At 33.5% G+C, this 14,972-nt stretch overlaps 2 protein-coding genes across 3 annotated transcripts; one reads left to right on the top strand and one right to left on the bottom strand.

Moving 5' to 3' along the window:
• Positions 1-4,491: 4,491 nt before the first annotated feature.
• On the bottom strand, positions 4,492-5,160 carry LOC141719860 (uncharacterized). The gene has a single exon (XM_074522226.1). The coding sequence runs from the start codon at positions 5,158-5,160 to the stop codon at positions 4,492-4,494; it is 669 nt and encodes a 222-aa protein (XP_074378327.1).
• A 6,837-nt stretch (positions 5,161-11,997) lies between these two features.
• LOC141721276 (protein translation factor SUI1 homolog) lies at positions 11,998-14,972 on the top strand. 2 transcript variants are annotated; one of them, XM_074524108.1, is made up of 6 exons: positions 12,093-12,153; positions 13,096-13,165; positions 13,314-13,418; positions 13,546-13,751; positions 13,841-13,894; positions 14,577-14,972. In XM_074524108.1, the coding sequence occupies exons 3-6, from the start codon at positions 13,382-13,384 to the stop codon at positions 14,619-14,621; spliced, it is 342 nt and encodes a 113-aa protein (XP_074380209.1). In that variant the 5' UTR covers positions 12,093-12,153; positions 13,096-13,165; positions 13,314-13,381; the 3' UTR covers positions 14,622-14,972. The 2 variants fall into 2 exon arrangements, with proteins under 2 accessions (XP_074380208.1, XP_074380209.1); XM_074524107.1 differs by lacking the exon at positions 13,096-13,165 and having other exon boundaries at positions 11,998-12,153.

Here is a 14,972-nt window from a genome sequence, read left to right on the forward strand (position 1 = left end):
TCAAGTTACAGGATAGGGATGTTAGCTAGATATCCTAAGCCAGATTTGCTAAAACTAATAGAGGCTCTAGCTGACACCCCCATCCTAGAAGAATTAGAAATACTTGTGAAAATTAAGAACACAATTGAGAAAGAATCAGACAGCTCAGTCTTTACTTAATTATTGTAAATTGTCCAATGTACAAGTGTTGTATCAGCTTTTGTATCATTTTATTTTCATTCTTTAACTTGGGGTTAGTCTTGTTAACAGGCATGAATTTGTGATAAGCAATCTTCTCACAAATTGGGGGAGATTGTTGTGCAAGACATGCCTGTATCATAACAAGACTAAGTCATACTGACAACCCTAAGATTAGTTGTATTGTAACCTTAATCTGTAATTCATACTTGTAACACTTAATGTCTGTAAAATGTAAATGGAGCAGACTGGAGCATTTTTCTCTAAACAGTGTCAAGCCTAAGAATTCTATCTGGAAGAAGATCAAGAAGATCCTGCCTCAGAAGAATTATGAAGAAGCTTGGAGTTGAATATATCTGTTTGGTGTAAAACATTCTAAGTCAAGATCTCTAGAAGTCACATAATTAGTGTTATAGAGAAATCATTCGAGAACTCCAGAATGACTTATCGAGAAGTCATTTAAACTCCAGAGAGTACCGACGGATGAGTAACATCTACCCGACGGATGAGCAATATCTACTCGACGGATGAGGAATGTCTACTCGACGGATAAACTATCACTACTCGACGGATAAGCAGCATCCATCGGGTGTAGAGAACTCAGGAATTGTCTGTCGAGAACTCAGAGATATCGACAAGTATACATTCATTAGAGAACTCTAAGTTATCGATAAGCCAAAGTCCATTAGAGAACTCTGAGTTATCGATAAACCAAAATTCACTAGAGAACTCAGAGTTGTCGATAAGTCTAGGCAACAATGAAGTCTCAGAGATATCGACAAGCCAACATGCCTATTGAGATCTCGAGTTCTCTACAGCTTAACTGGAGATCTCTAAGTGAAGAAATTTCTCCAAGTACAGAATTGCAGAACAGTTCAATATCCACGGTTGCAAATCAACAAACAATTCACACAGCTGGATTGACAAGTCTACAAAAAGCATCTTGAGAGATGTGCAAGATCAACGATAAAGATTAACTGATAGAGAAGATTAAAGTAATCACGGGATGCTAAAGATATGTTAAGCCAGAAATGGAAGATTTGTTTTTCTATAAATAGAAATGATAAGTGACAGTTTAGAAAAGCTAATAGCATGTTTATTATCCACTGTGTAAACCAGCAGTTAACTGAGTTATAAAGTTAACACTGGTCCTCTAGTTAAGTTAAGAAGAATAATCAGATTAGAAAAATTGTATGTTCTCTCTCAAGAAAGAAGCTCAGTTCTAAAACAAGAACTTAGAGATTTTGTAGCAAAACACTGCTTGATTTTTAATATAAAATTAAGTGAGTTTTGAAGATCTTTGTTTTACATATTTGCACAGCTATTTATGTTTAACATCCATTCTACTAAATCATTAACAACAACCAACTGCTAAAGCCTAAGTCGATCGAAAATAAAACATTTAAGCGAAAACACATTCACCCCCCCCCCCCCCTCTGTGTTGTATTCATACCTAACAATATATAAGGATACAAATTATATCTACAAAGAACCTTGCAGATATTGAGATGGATTATATCTACAAAGAACATTGCAAATATAAATAGTTTAACCCGGAACATAATAAAGCATAATACTAAATATAAATGAAGATGTTATTATCTAACAATCAACTATGATGATTTGTAGAATATGAGATTGAATACAAATCAAATCTTTTTAATAATTTTGAACATAAAATTAAAAATTGTAAACAGAAAGAAAGAAATACAATACTTAAACATTTCAGCTGTTTTGTTTTTGAGCTTACCACTTGATATATATATATATATATATATATATATATATATATATACAGAGAGAGGGAGAGAGAGAAAATAATATATGTAAATTACAAGAACAATTTCATAACTGCATTTTACAGTGTTTCTCTCAAGAAGATTATCTCTAAAATGAACACTATAAAATCTTTTTCTTGACAGATAACATTGTTACAACTTGGTTTATGTATCACAAAGTTAAAATCTTTACTAGATTACAAAATATACAATTATCTAGGTCCGGTAAGATTGCTTCTGCATTTTTTTCCGTGAGACTTGACAAATGAGGCTTGATTCGATCTTGATATATTACTTTGAATATCCCTCCAATTTTCCATGTATGAAAATAAAATATTTCTTCTTCATCAAAATCCAAGATCACATGCAAAGCTTGTCTTGACTTTCATTTCAATCAACCCATGTGTTGTGTCAAAATTAGGATTTAACCACTGTCAAGTCAGTATCAACTGCTATTCAAATTGCTTAACCGTTGAGAGTGATTAATTAGTCATTGATGGATTGATGCAGTTAGTCGTTGATACTGTAACTCCACTTAGCAGTTGATAACTCACTTCATTTAATCAGAATTACGTGGCATCACCTATTTACAATTAGCCACCCTATTATAGATTATAAATTATCCATTGAGTCAACATGACTTCCGAATGAATAACAATATCACTAAATAATATAGAAATCTCATAAAAAATGTTAAAAAATATCATTAGTTGATGAGTTGCCCTTTCAACGGCTTTTTCTTATGATGGTTAGCCGTTGAAAGCTACAAAATGACTTAATTTTATTATGCTATAGGTTTTGCTAATAATTAAAAATTAGGTCTGACTCCTAACAGAAGAAATGACTAAACGCATAATTTTGGCTCCATCGTTAAAGACTTCGAATATCATAAGTAATCTTTTGTAAACTTAACATTAAAATTCGTATACCACTCTTAATCAAAGTATTTGTTAATGTATTCGGAACTAGTAATTTTAAAATTAAACCTTATTTCTGGCAAAAAAAATATTATTTAGGTTTTTAAATTTGATTATATAGATAGATTTAGATAGTAATATATAGATTGGAATTGAATATTTACTATACATTTTTAATTTAGGTGTTATGAATATTATATGTTCATATGTTATTAATAAAATTCACTTTTAATCTTTGTTAACATTAAATTATATATATTAAATTCAAATATGTTAGTACTGATCGAAATACTGACCTTTGGTAATACTTTCTTATTATCCATTTTACTTTTATTATAAATAGGATATGATTTAATATTTATAAATCCCGAGTTATTATTATTTTTAATAAATATCAATTGATTGTTTGTTATTAAATAATATATGTATTTATTTATTTACTTAAATAATTTCTCAACCATGTACGTTTTCATTAAAATTTATTATTTATAAATTGTATACCATTTTAATCTCGAATTGTATGATTACTCACAATATTAAAATAAAATATGTTGTAATTTGAATAGTAAAATATAAATTGAATAATTATATTTATATAATTTATCCTTCTTCACAGACTGTTTGTTTACAATTTTATTTTTTGGATGTCTCTCAATTTTTAATATTTTAAAAATTTCCATAAATAATAATTTTTCTAATATTAAAATTACCCCGTCTACTACTTTCACTTACTACTTAGGAAACTTACTTTATGATCGAATTTTATGTTATTTTACATTTCTTTTAACATTCATATCCAACCAAAATGTCGGAGGTAGGGAACAGTTGTTAATGGGGCAACTTGCAGCTTTGGAGTAGTTTATTGAAACCTAAATAGGTGTTGCTTCAAGGTATTCGTTGGCACGGGGGAAATGAAAATAATTTAACTTTTTTAGGCAGTTTTTAGATTTCGAGTTCTTCAGTTTTCTTTGTTCATGACTTCATGGTACAAAAGGTCCTTTTACTATATCATCTCCCTTTTTGATTTTATTTCTAATGGAAAATAGAACATTCAAAAATTTTAAAAATATATTGGTTCGGAGTTTGTAGCTCAAATAATTAACATTCCGCTCAGTCATACATAAGCTAAAATGATAAATTAGATATACTTCAAGCCTCGTGATTTTCAACAACTTATATCTTATTTGATGCCTAATAAATTGTTTGGAAATAAAGACATATTTGGCGAATAATATATAAGTGGCTTATTGATTTATAAGATCGAAAATATTTATGGACGAGTGTTTGTCGACCTAACTTATAAGTCGAAGTTTCAATTTATAAACTGATAAGCTTTTCTCAACTTATTTTGATTTTTCGTCTTTTTATTAACTTTAATTTTAAAAAATATATTTCTAAATGTTAATATAATCTAAAATCCATGAAATAAGATAATTATATTTAAAAACTATATATTTTGATTTATTTAAGTAAAAAAATCGAACTTATAAGTAAAATTATCCAAACACTTATATTACTTATGAAAATTTATTTATTTATTATTTATAAGTTATTTATTTATTTTAAAATATCAATTATTAATTTTTAAATTTTTTTTTTGCCATAAAAATCAACTTGCATTAAAACTTCAAATCGTTCAACATTACATGAGATAAATCTGGGTAGGTATTCCCCCCATACCAAATACGATCAGCTATAGAACTAGATTGTCTCGCTAAAAAGTGAGCGACCTTGTTCGCAGATCGTTTTACAAAATTTAACGTTATTTGACGTTCTTTTAGAAGAAGTAACAAGCTTCTGCACTCATCAACCACTCTACCCAAGTAAGACAGATTGATTGTAGAGCATCGAATTGCTTGTATCAAAGCTAAACAATCCGTTTCCAGATCAACTACTTGCCATCCCCTCTCTTTCACCCAACTCAAGGCCTCACGAACCCCAATCGCTTCTGCCAAAACAGGATCCACAATGCCTTGTTTGCAACTCGAGACAGCCTCCACCAAATCACCCCGATGATTACGAGCAATGAAAGCATAACTGAACCGTCTAGACTCTTCAAAGATTGCAGCATCAGTATTGATTTTAACCTTACCTTCGGTTGGCAATTCCAAGTGCTCCTTTCCATCCGCTTGAGTCATGAACCCAAGATAATTGTCGAATGTTTTGTCTTGTGCACTCTTCCATTGGTTAAAACAAAGATGTGCTGATACTAACACCTCTGAAGATTCCATTCCCTTCTGGTTCCATATGATATCGTTGCGATTTTTCCATAATGCCCATATTACCATTACCACCTTCTGAGTCTCCTCTGTTGAACATTTTTGCATAACTGCCTCTAACCGCTGCTGAAGACTTGCTAGCTCTCTGATATCCTTCGTAAAAATCAACTGACTCCGGCAAGCTTTGGCGAACGGACAAAGAATGAAAGCATGAAGTGTATCCTCCTAAGCACCATTACAAACAGGACACATGCTATTTACTTCCACTCTTCTCATTAATAGTTGATCTTTAGTTGGTAATGCATCTGTTAGAGCTCTCCACGCACAGATCTTAACTTTTGCAGGAATTTTCAAATTCCATAACTTGCGCCATAGACCAGAATTATCACTTGACCCATTGACATTAGCTCTGTCCTGGATAGCTATATAAGCGTTTTTGACTGTATACATGCCCATCTTTTCCTTGCACCAGTACCAAGAATCAGGATCAGAACCCCTAATAGGAATAGCAGTTATTATACTTGCTTCTCTCTCATCAAAAATATCTGCTAGCACCTCCATATCCCACTCACTTTGGCCTGTCATCATCAATGAGGACACATTATTCCCTTGTAAAGATTGATGTGCTGAATGTACTAAATGATCTTCATGATTAGGCAACCATGGATCGCTAAGAATGTCAGTAGTGGATCCATCTCCTATTCTGCGAACAGCTCCTGATTTTAGTAACACTTGAGCTTCAAGAATGCTCCTCCAAACATACGAGGGATTATTACCAACCATTGCATTTAGGAAGGAGCAATGAGGATAATATCGAGCTTTATATATTTTACTGACTAGGGCATCCTGATTAGTGACAAGGCGCCAAGCTTGCTTACCCAGCAAAGCTACATTGAAATCATGCAGCTTGCGAAAGCCCAAACCACCCTATGATTTTCTTTTGCACATTGAGGCCCAACTTCTCCAATTAATACCTCTGTCCTTATTTCCTGAAGATCTCCAGAAAAACCTAGACATTAAGCCTTCCATTTCCGTACACATTTTCTGAGGCCATAGAAATATGCTCATAGCATAATTAGGAACTGCTTGAGCCACTGACTTGATCAAAATCTCCTTCCCTCCCTTTGATATAAGCTTCTTATCCCAACCTTGAATGCAATCCCTCATTCGATCCTTTAAATAACCAAACATAGCCATTTTTTTTTTCTATTAATGGTATTTGGAAGACCCAAATACTTGGTCTGCTCATCCGCCTCATGGAAACATAATAAGTTGCAGATAGCTTGTCTAACCTCCTGGTGAGTATTTCGACTGAAGAATACAGAAGACTTCTCAACATTAATTTTCTGTCCCGAAGCCTTCTCAAAAATTGCAAGCAAATTATTAATCTAAACAACTTCATCGCATTTTGCTTTACAGAAGATGTAAGTGTCATCAGCAAAAAACATAGAAGAAATAATAGGAGCACCTCTTGCTATTTTGATACCAGTGATCAGCCTTCTTCTTTTGAAATCATCAAGCACAACTGTAAGCCCTTCCATACAGATAAGAAACAAATATGAAGATAGTGGATCACCCTGACGAATGCCCCTCTCTGGAATAATTCTGCCAAATTCTTTCCCTCCATGACTAATTTGATATTTAGCCGATGTTACACTTTCCATTAGCAGATTCACCAAAACTGTTGAAAACCCCAATTTAGACAACATTGCTCTTAAAAATCCCCATTCAACACGATCATACGCCTTACTCATGTCCAACTTAAGAGCCATTAAACCCATCTTTCCTTTTGTTTTTCACTTCATAAAATGCATAACTTCATGAGCAATCATTGTATTATCTGTAATAAATCGCCCTGGAATAAAAGCGCTTTGATTACACGATATGATCTGATTTAGCACTGTCTTAAGACGATTAGCAAGCACTTTAGAAGCTACTTTATAACATACATTACACAATGAAATCGGTCTGAGATCAGTTATATTAACATGCACTTGCTTTTTAGGAATCAAAACGATAATGGCGTCTGGGATGCTCTGCTCAAACTTTCCAGTTGTAAAGAACTGCGTCACCAACTCAACTAAGTCTGCACCTATAATTTTCCAGTACTTTTGGTAGAAGCCAGGGCTCATACCATCGGGCCTTGGAGATTTGTCTGGATGCATACTAAACAGTGCTTTCTTAACTTCATTCGCTTCCACTGGACCTGTTAAATGCTGATTTTCTGAACTCAAAATCCTCTCACTGACACAACTGATGACCTCTTCCCACTCTGTCTGAGAAGCTCTAAAAAGATCACTGAAATAACCTTCCATGACCTCCTGCAAACCTGAGTCCCAATCCACCTCCTTTCCATTACTATCTTGCAGCTTTGTTATCTGATTTTTCTTCTTACGAACTTTAGCTGAAGCATGAAAGAACTTGTTGTTTTGATCACCTTCTCTTAACCAAAGCTGCTTAGAACGTTGTCTCCAGAAAATTTCTTGCTGGCTATAAATCTCAGTCAACTTCTTGGACTCCTCTTGATATAATTTGATCGAATTTGCGTCTCTTTTTGCCTTCACTGATTTCATGATTCGTTTACACTCATTTAATCTTGTTCTAAAGCTTCCCGTAATTTCTTTACCCCACTTCATTAACAACTCTGAACATATTACTATCTTCTCCTTCAGAGTTTTTCCAGAATTCGAACTCCAAACATCCTTCACAATTTCACCACACATTGGATCCCGTAACCATGCATTCTCAAATTTAAAGCGCCTGCCTGTAGTCATCATAGGAATGCTGACTGGTTCAAGTAACAAAGGGCTATGATCTGAGGTTGAAACTTCCAAATTTGATAACTTGGCCTCTGTAAAAACCTGTAAAAAACTACTTGAAGCTAAAGCTCTATCCAACTTAACTTCAATCCATTGATCTGTCCTGTGGCCTCTTTCCCATGTGTATCTGTATCCTTGTAATTCCATGTCATTCAAATTACAATCATCTAACACTGATTGGAAGCCTCTGATTAACCATGTCGGATACGGACGCCCACCCTTTTTGTCCTCCTGATTCAGAACGTTATTCATATCGCCTATCAAGCACCAAGGCACTGCACTTTGATTATTCAGACTTCTTATAAGGGCCCAAGTTTCCATCCTTTTTGTTCGATCCGGCTCGCCATAAACTCCTGTTAAACGATACTTTTGAACACCCTTCATGTCGATCATAACATCAATATGATTTTTACTTAAAGACAGTAAAGTAACCTCCTCCTTATTTCTCCAAAGAAAAGCAAGACCCCCACTGTGTCCTTGAGAATCAATAGCTATAGCACCCTCAAAACCTAACATGTCTCTAACTCTATCGACTTTATTCTTATTGCAGAGAATTTCACAAAGAAAAACAAAATTGGGTTTCTTCTGGAGTACAGACTCCTTAAGGAATTGTAAGGCCCACGGGGTCCCAAGCCCATGGCAATTCCGGCTAAAGGTACTCATTATGATAGGCGGACCTCTGCACCGAAGCCCGCCTTTTGCACGTTTTTTGGATCATTATTAATCCTTAAAATTATGTTGGAGTCTTGGTCCATAAATTCCCTGGCATCTTCCTCTTGGCCCACTTGTATTTCTTTATCTATATTCCCCTCCGTATCTGCATTTGGCCCATATCCAGTCTTTCTTTTTTTGTTATTGTCAACAACTGTGATCCCTTCAATTTCGGTCTCTACTATATCTTCCCTGATTGATAGAGCGTTTGAATTTGAATAAACAAAATTAGCGCCCTTTTTACCAGCTTCCTGATTTTGATATAGGACCATCCCCTGATATACTCCTTTGTTTGGATATGCATTATCTTGTTTCATACTGCAATTTCCAACAACTTCTCCCTCCTTATCACCCATATTACGCTGCATATCCCTGTAATCATGGATCTTACCACCTGTCACGCCTGTCATTCTATCGTCTTCGTTTACCTCCGTCTTCTTCGCTAACAGTTTCCCTCCATCAGCATTTCGAATCCATTGATTCTCCCTTGCAGCAACTTGGTTCTTCATTGGTGCTCTTAGAGATGTATCGTATTTCCTATCCCTAACCTTACCTTTATCATCAAAAAGGATTTCACAGAACTTTTCAGAATGGCCTATCAATCCACAGTAAAAACAGAAGGATGGAAGACGCTCGTATTTGAATTTTATCCACATCCAATCTCCTCTTGGCTTCTTAATATGCATTTGATTTTTTAATGGCTTATGAACATTAATAGTCACCTTGATACGTAAGAATTGTTTCCATATCCCTTGAAAGTTTTTTGGATCTGACTGTAAGAACTTCCCAACATAATTTCCTATGGACTTTAGGATGGACTCCGAATTGAACCCAACTAGTAAATCATAGACTTGAATCCACATGTACAGTTCCTGTAACTTAATATCAGATAATTGTTCTCCCACCTCCATTTTTTTGACTAACAGAGCTTGATTATTAATCGTCCATGGGCCATCATCTAATACCCTCTGCATATCCATTTCATGGAAAAACTTGAACAAAAAGATGTTGGGAATGATTGTCTCCTCCATGAACACTCCTTTCACAGGTCTCCAAACAGATGACAGAGTATCCTGCATAGCTACAAAATTGATCTTTCGATTCGTTAAGAAACTACCCACCAGACATAGAGCCAAATCTGATTTTGGACCCTCTTCTTCATCCTCTTCCAGAACCAGACCTTCCTCATCATTATCCTCAATTGATAGATTAGCATACCGCTCCTCAATATTTTGTTTAGATGAACTTGCCATTCGAAAGAAAAACTCAAGAGAAAAGCTGAATAAAAATGTCAATAAGAATGAAACAGAACGACACGTCAAAAGACGAGACCTCAAAAACTCATCATAAGACGAGACATTAATTAATGAGTGTCAATTTTTTTTTTAAACTGGTATTTTGTATGATCTTTAAGAGCACATCCTCACTACAAAAAATTATGCGAAGACCTTGTTTCAATGCTTTAGCTAAAAATGAAAATTTGTTCGAAACAAACTGATCAATGTCAGCCTAATAAGTTAATATGACGTGATAAGAACATCTCCGATGCTATTATCTATATTTAGAGAAAAATTCTATGAAGATCACGTTTTCATCGGAGACCTTAGAGATCACATATATTCTGCAATCAAAACACTATAAAATATATTATTTTGTAAAGTATGTTTTAAGAGTATCACTAATTCATTAAAATTATTGAAAATCATTTAAGTTTAATAAGTAGAATGTGTATGTTCTGCAAACTGAACAAATGTTCTGCAAATTTAACATATTTTGCAAAATAAAACATTTTTGTAATGTTTTACATGCAGTACATATATAATATTTAAGATTTTAAATAAAATAAGGATCTTTGTAGAGTATGATTCGCAAAATAATATATTTTGCAATGTTTTTATGCAATATTTAACTTACAGAACATAAGTGGTCTCCAAGTTCTTCAAAAAAAGTGGTCTCCATAGAACTTAACCCTCTATATTCATTAGCTAAAATAGTACAAAATAAATATTATGTAAAATTTGTTGAACCTGTAAATAATTGTACCTTAATGGTATTATCTAAAATGATTAGCTATATTTGAAAAGTGTTTTCTTTTGTTATTTTCAAATATCAACAATTATATTAAATGATTGTTTTTAACATATATAGTTGTGAAGAAATTATTAATAACAAACTATTTTTTTTTGTGAATGCAAGTGAAACTAGAATATTAAATTAATTAAAACATATTTAAGGATATTATTCTTAAAAGAATACCCAGAATACCCAATTTTCCAGTTCCAGCTGACCAAAATACCCAGATTCGCGTGGGCTGTCCAAAATACCGACGTATTATGCATTATAGCAGTGCGTATACAACTTTCAGTTTTATTTTGTAAAGAATACGCATGTGTGCTACCCGTATTCAGTTTTTGAAACGCTAAAAACAAAAAACTGAATACGCATGTGAGACATGCGTAATTTTTATAAATTTTTAAAAAACAAAATTCGCATGTTGGACATGCGTATTCAACAAGTAATTTGGACACTCCGTCTCGCCAAATGGTATTTTGGGCACTAAGCCCCCAAATGGTGGGTATTTTAATTTTTCACTCATTATTCTTATAATATAAACATCAGAAGAATTAGTTAAAAATATTATGTATATATATTATAAAATATTTAACTAATTTTATTATTATATTAGTTTATTAATAATTTTTAAAATATATATATTAAAATTTTTATATTAGTATTTAATAAATTGGTTAACAATAGAAAAAAATATAGTTTTTCATAAAATAATTTCACACTTCACATTACATAAAATTAAAATAATATATATATGTGTGATAAACAAGTATATATATATATTAATATCTGCCCTAGGTTAAAAGCGGGAGAATTCTTCATTTTATATGGAAATAAAGCTAGAGTTGTTTGAGAGGGAAATAACGTGGAGTGAATATAGATGATGACTTTTCAATTAATAAATCCGGCGTGCTTTTTTTATCGGTATCTAAAAATATACGTAACAGGTGTGTTCGTTGGAATTATGATTTTTTTACATATCATCTATATTTTTGAAATTATTGTTGCTACGCAGGTTTTATTGGTAACAGAGAAAATGCTCCAACTATAAATATGTAAAACACGTATGTTTGTTCTTAATTTTAATTTTATACGAATTATTTTTTCCGTGTCTTCATGTCAAGGAAAAAAAATTAAACCAAATAAATAAATCTATTATTCAAACCACAATAATCCAATATTTTTTTTATTATCATTGGATATTGATTCCAAGTTCTAACTTCTAACCACGTGTAACACTGTGAACTTGACAACGCTGTTAATAATATATATTATGTAAAAAAAATAATTGTTAAAAATAATTTCGACCCGACCCGATAGCTTGAGCGTGTAGAATAATCTAGCTCTATATTTGTGGGCATAATAAACTGTTGTGTTCTCGCTCAGACTTTTTCCTTGCTCTGTTGCTTAGGGTTTCATATCCCCCAAATCGCCTAATTCGAAACCCTTTTCATCGGATCTGGTAATCTCTCTCGATCTCTATCTCTCTCTTATTTTCTCTATCTCTTTTATTCCGCTTTCTCTATATCTCGCCTGTATGTATATAAGTGTGTTTATTTCATTTAATCGGTGATTGTTTGCTCCCGGATCATGAATTATTTGGTTGTTGTATGTTTTCATGTTTATGTATTGTTAATTAATATGTTTTCTCAATTGGAATTACTAAATTGATGTTTGATTAAGCTCGATTGATTTTAATTATTGGGGGTTAATTTTTTCAATTCGATGGAAATTAATTGGACCGAATGAGGTTATTGACAGTTTAAAATTTGTGTAATTGATCGAAATTTGTGGTATTTTTCTGCTCAAGGTGTTTTTTATTTAAAAAAATATATATACAATTTTGGGGTTGGGGAAAGAACAGTTTTTGATGTGTAAAAAGGGTGTGTGTGGCGGACGGCCCGTAAATTTTTGTTTTTATTGACTGGAATTGTTTATGCTACATAAAATCCGATATGATTGATTGATTTTGAGGTATGATTGGTCTATCTCCAATTCTATATTGCCTCGGCCTGCTGTAGGCTGTAGCTCATTTTCCTATTTTAAGGGACTGTTTGGTTTACTCTCTTATACTACAAATCTTTCAGAGACGTTAATCTCATGGCTATCATGTGCCATCTTGTCCTGCGCAAAGCCTTTGAATTGGCGTGCCTCCCTGACCCCTGTGAATATCTTCCTTTCCTTTCCTTACCTTACCTAATCCCTCTGTACCTCAAAAAGTATTTATGTTACCTCATTACAGATAGAGAGAGAGGGTAGATATTCAGACGGTGGCATGTCAATTTAAACCCAGTCAGTAAAGATATACTAACCAGCTTACACAGAATGCAAAACGTTTTTTCTTTGGAATTACACACTCGTCTCTTGCTTTACGGATTGTGAGTGTTTGCTTTTGTAAATGAAGGTGCCCAGGGTCTTAGTCTGCTGTTGACTGTTGTTTTCATCTTGTTGAGAAGTATTTTAAATGGATTGCGGTATGTATGCAAATGTTTGTGGTTTCAGCCGTGATATAATTTTAATTTCTCTATTTTTTGTATCTTGGATAATACCATGTAACTTACGTCAGTGCCTTTAAGTTATCATTTGTGTATTAATATTATGTTGGTTTTCCTCTGAATACAGGTCTGAGCGTTTGAGTTTTGGTGCAGAAGTTATTTTCTTGTTGCCTTAAAGTTCATCAGCCAAGTTTCATGTCTGAACTCGATATCCAGATTCCTAATGCTTTTGGTATGAATGTTTACTGTGTCGTCCTTTTGTTAGCTGGTAGTCCTTATTTTTGTGCCTTTTTAAGTGAGTCATTTTTTTTCTTTTTTTTTTCTAATGTTTGTGATTGGTGGGGGTTTTGGTTTTGTAGACCCCTTTGCTGAGGCCACTGCTGAGGACTCTAGTGCTGGGTCGAAAGAGTACGTGCATATCCGCATACAGCAGCGAAATGGCAGGAAAAGCTTGACCACTGTTCAGGGCTTGAAGAAAGAATTCAGTTACAATAAGATTCTCAAGGACCTTAAGAAGGAGTTTTGCTGTAATGGTACAGTTGTCCAGGATCCTGAGTTAGGCCAGGTATGCACTGATTATGTTGACTGTATGCTCTGATTTAGTTTGTTGTATGTTGTCAAGTTCACTTATTTCTTATATTTCTTTTTGTGAAGGTTATCCAGCTTCAAGGTGATCAGCGAAAGAACGCGTCCACTTTCCTCATTCAGGTGATTGTTTACTTGTTCCTTTCCAATCATTTCCATTGCTGTGTGACCCGAAAAGTTAGATATGTTCATATGCATCTGTTAGAGCCTGCAAATATATATCGGAAACCGGATTCTATGTTCTGTGGTTGCTTTTATACCACTATGACTGTGTTTGCAAGGAATAATTTATCAATCTTTTAGAAATATGCATAACTGTAAATCTTTTAATACCTAAAACTTTTAAATGATCCCATTGACTATTCTGTAAACTAGCACTCATTTCGTCATAATTGATCGTTAATCACTTCTTCATTTCCGGGGATAATTCTGATTTCACTCATTTTGTCATACTTTCTCCTTAAAGATGATCCTATGAACTACTATTAATCAATTCATTTTTGGGGACTTTCTAAATAGTTAATTTCATGGAAGTAAACATGAAAGATGACTGAATAGTCTATGGGATAACTTATGAACTGAATCGAACATAGTCTATGTGCTTTCTTTGAGAGCCTAGTTTCAGTTTTTGGTATCCGCGAGGGTAGTGCAACAGATTGGGGACTTTGGTGGCCTTGGCAAATTTGTAGTCCAGAATCCAAATTTATGCATGATTCCTTTGTGTCCTTCGACACAGCTTTCCTTTCTACTATGTGTATATTCGGTGTAGTTTTTGCTAATTTTTGTTTTTTTGTTCTGTGATCAGGCGGGTATCGTGAAGAAGGAACACATCAAAATTCATGGTTTTTAAGTTGCAGTATATCCACCGGACTACAGTTTATGTTTGGTGATATTATGAGACAAGTGCTTGTTCTTAGACTTGAATTATATATTGTGGTTTTAAGTTTTCATATTTTCCTGTGTGCAATAACTGTTCTTGGATCTTGGTAGTGATATGTGGTGGGATAATGATGAAATGTCTCTTAATTATCAGTATTATGCAAATAATAAGTACCATCCTGGTTAGAAAACGTCTGTCGTTTTGCTTAGTATTGCTAAATTATTTTTTTTATCCCTTTTGTTACTCTTTAAAAATTTGTATTGTTTGTCTGGATTCAAACACTTACTTTAAAGGTTATGCCAAAAATGTATTTTGCTCCGA

The sequence above is a fragment of the Apium graveolens genome, chromosome 4 (genome assembly GCF_009905375.1).
Source record: "Apium graveolens cultivar Ventura chromosome 4, ASM990537v1, whole genome shotgun sequence".
Lineage (NCBI taxonomy): Eukaryota > Viridiplantae > Streptophyta > Magnoliopsida > Apiales > Apiaceae > Apium > Apium graveolens.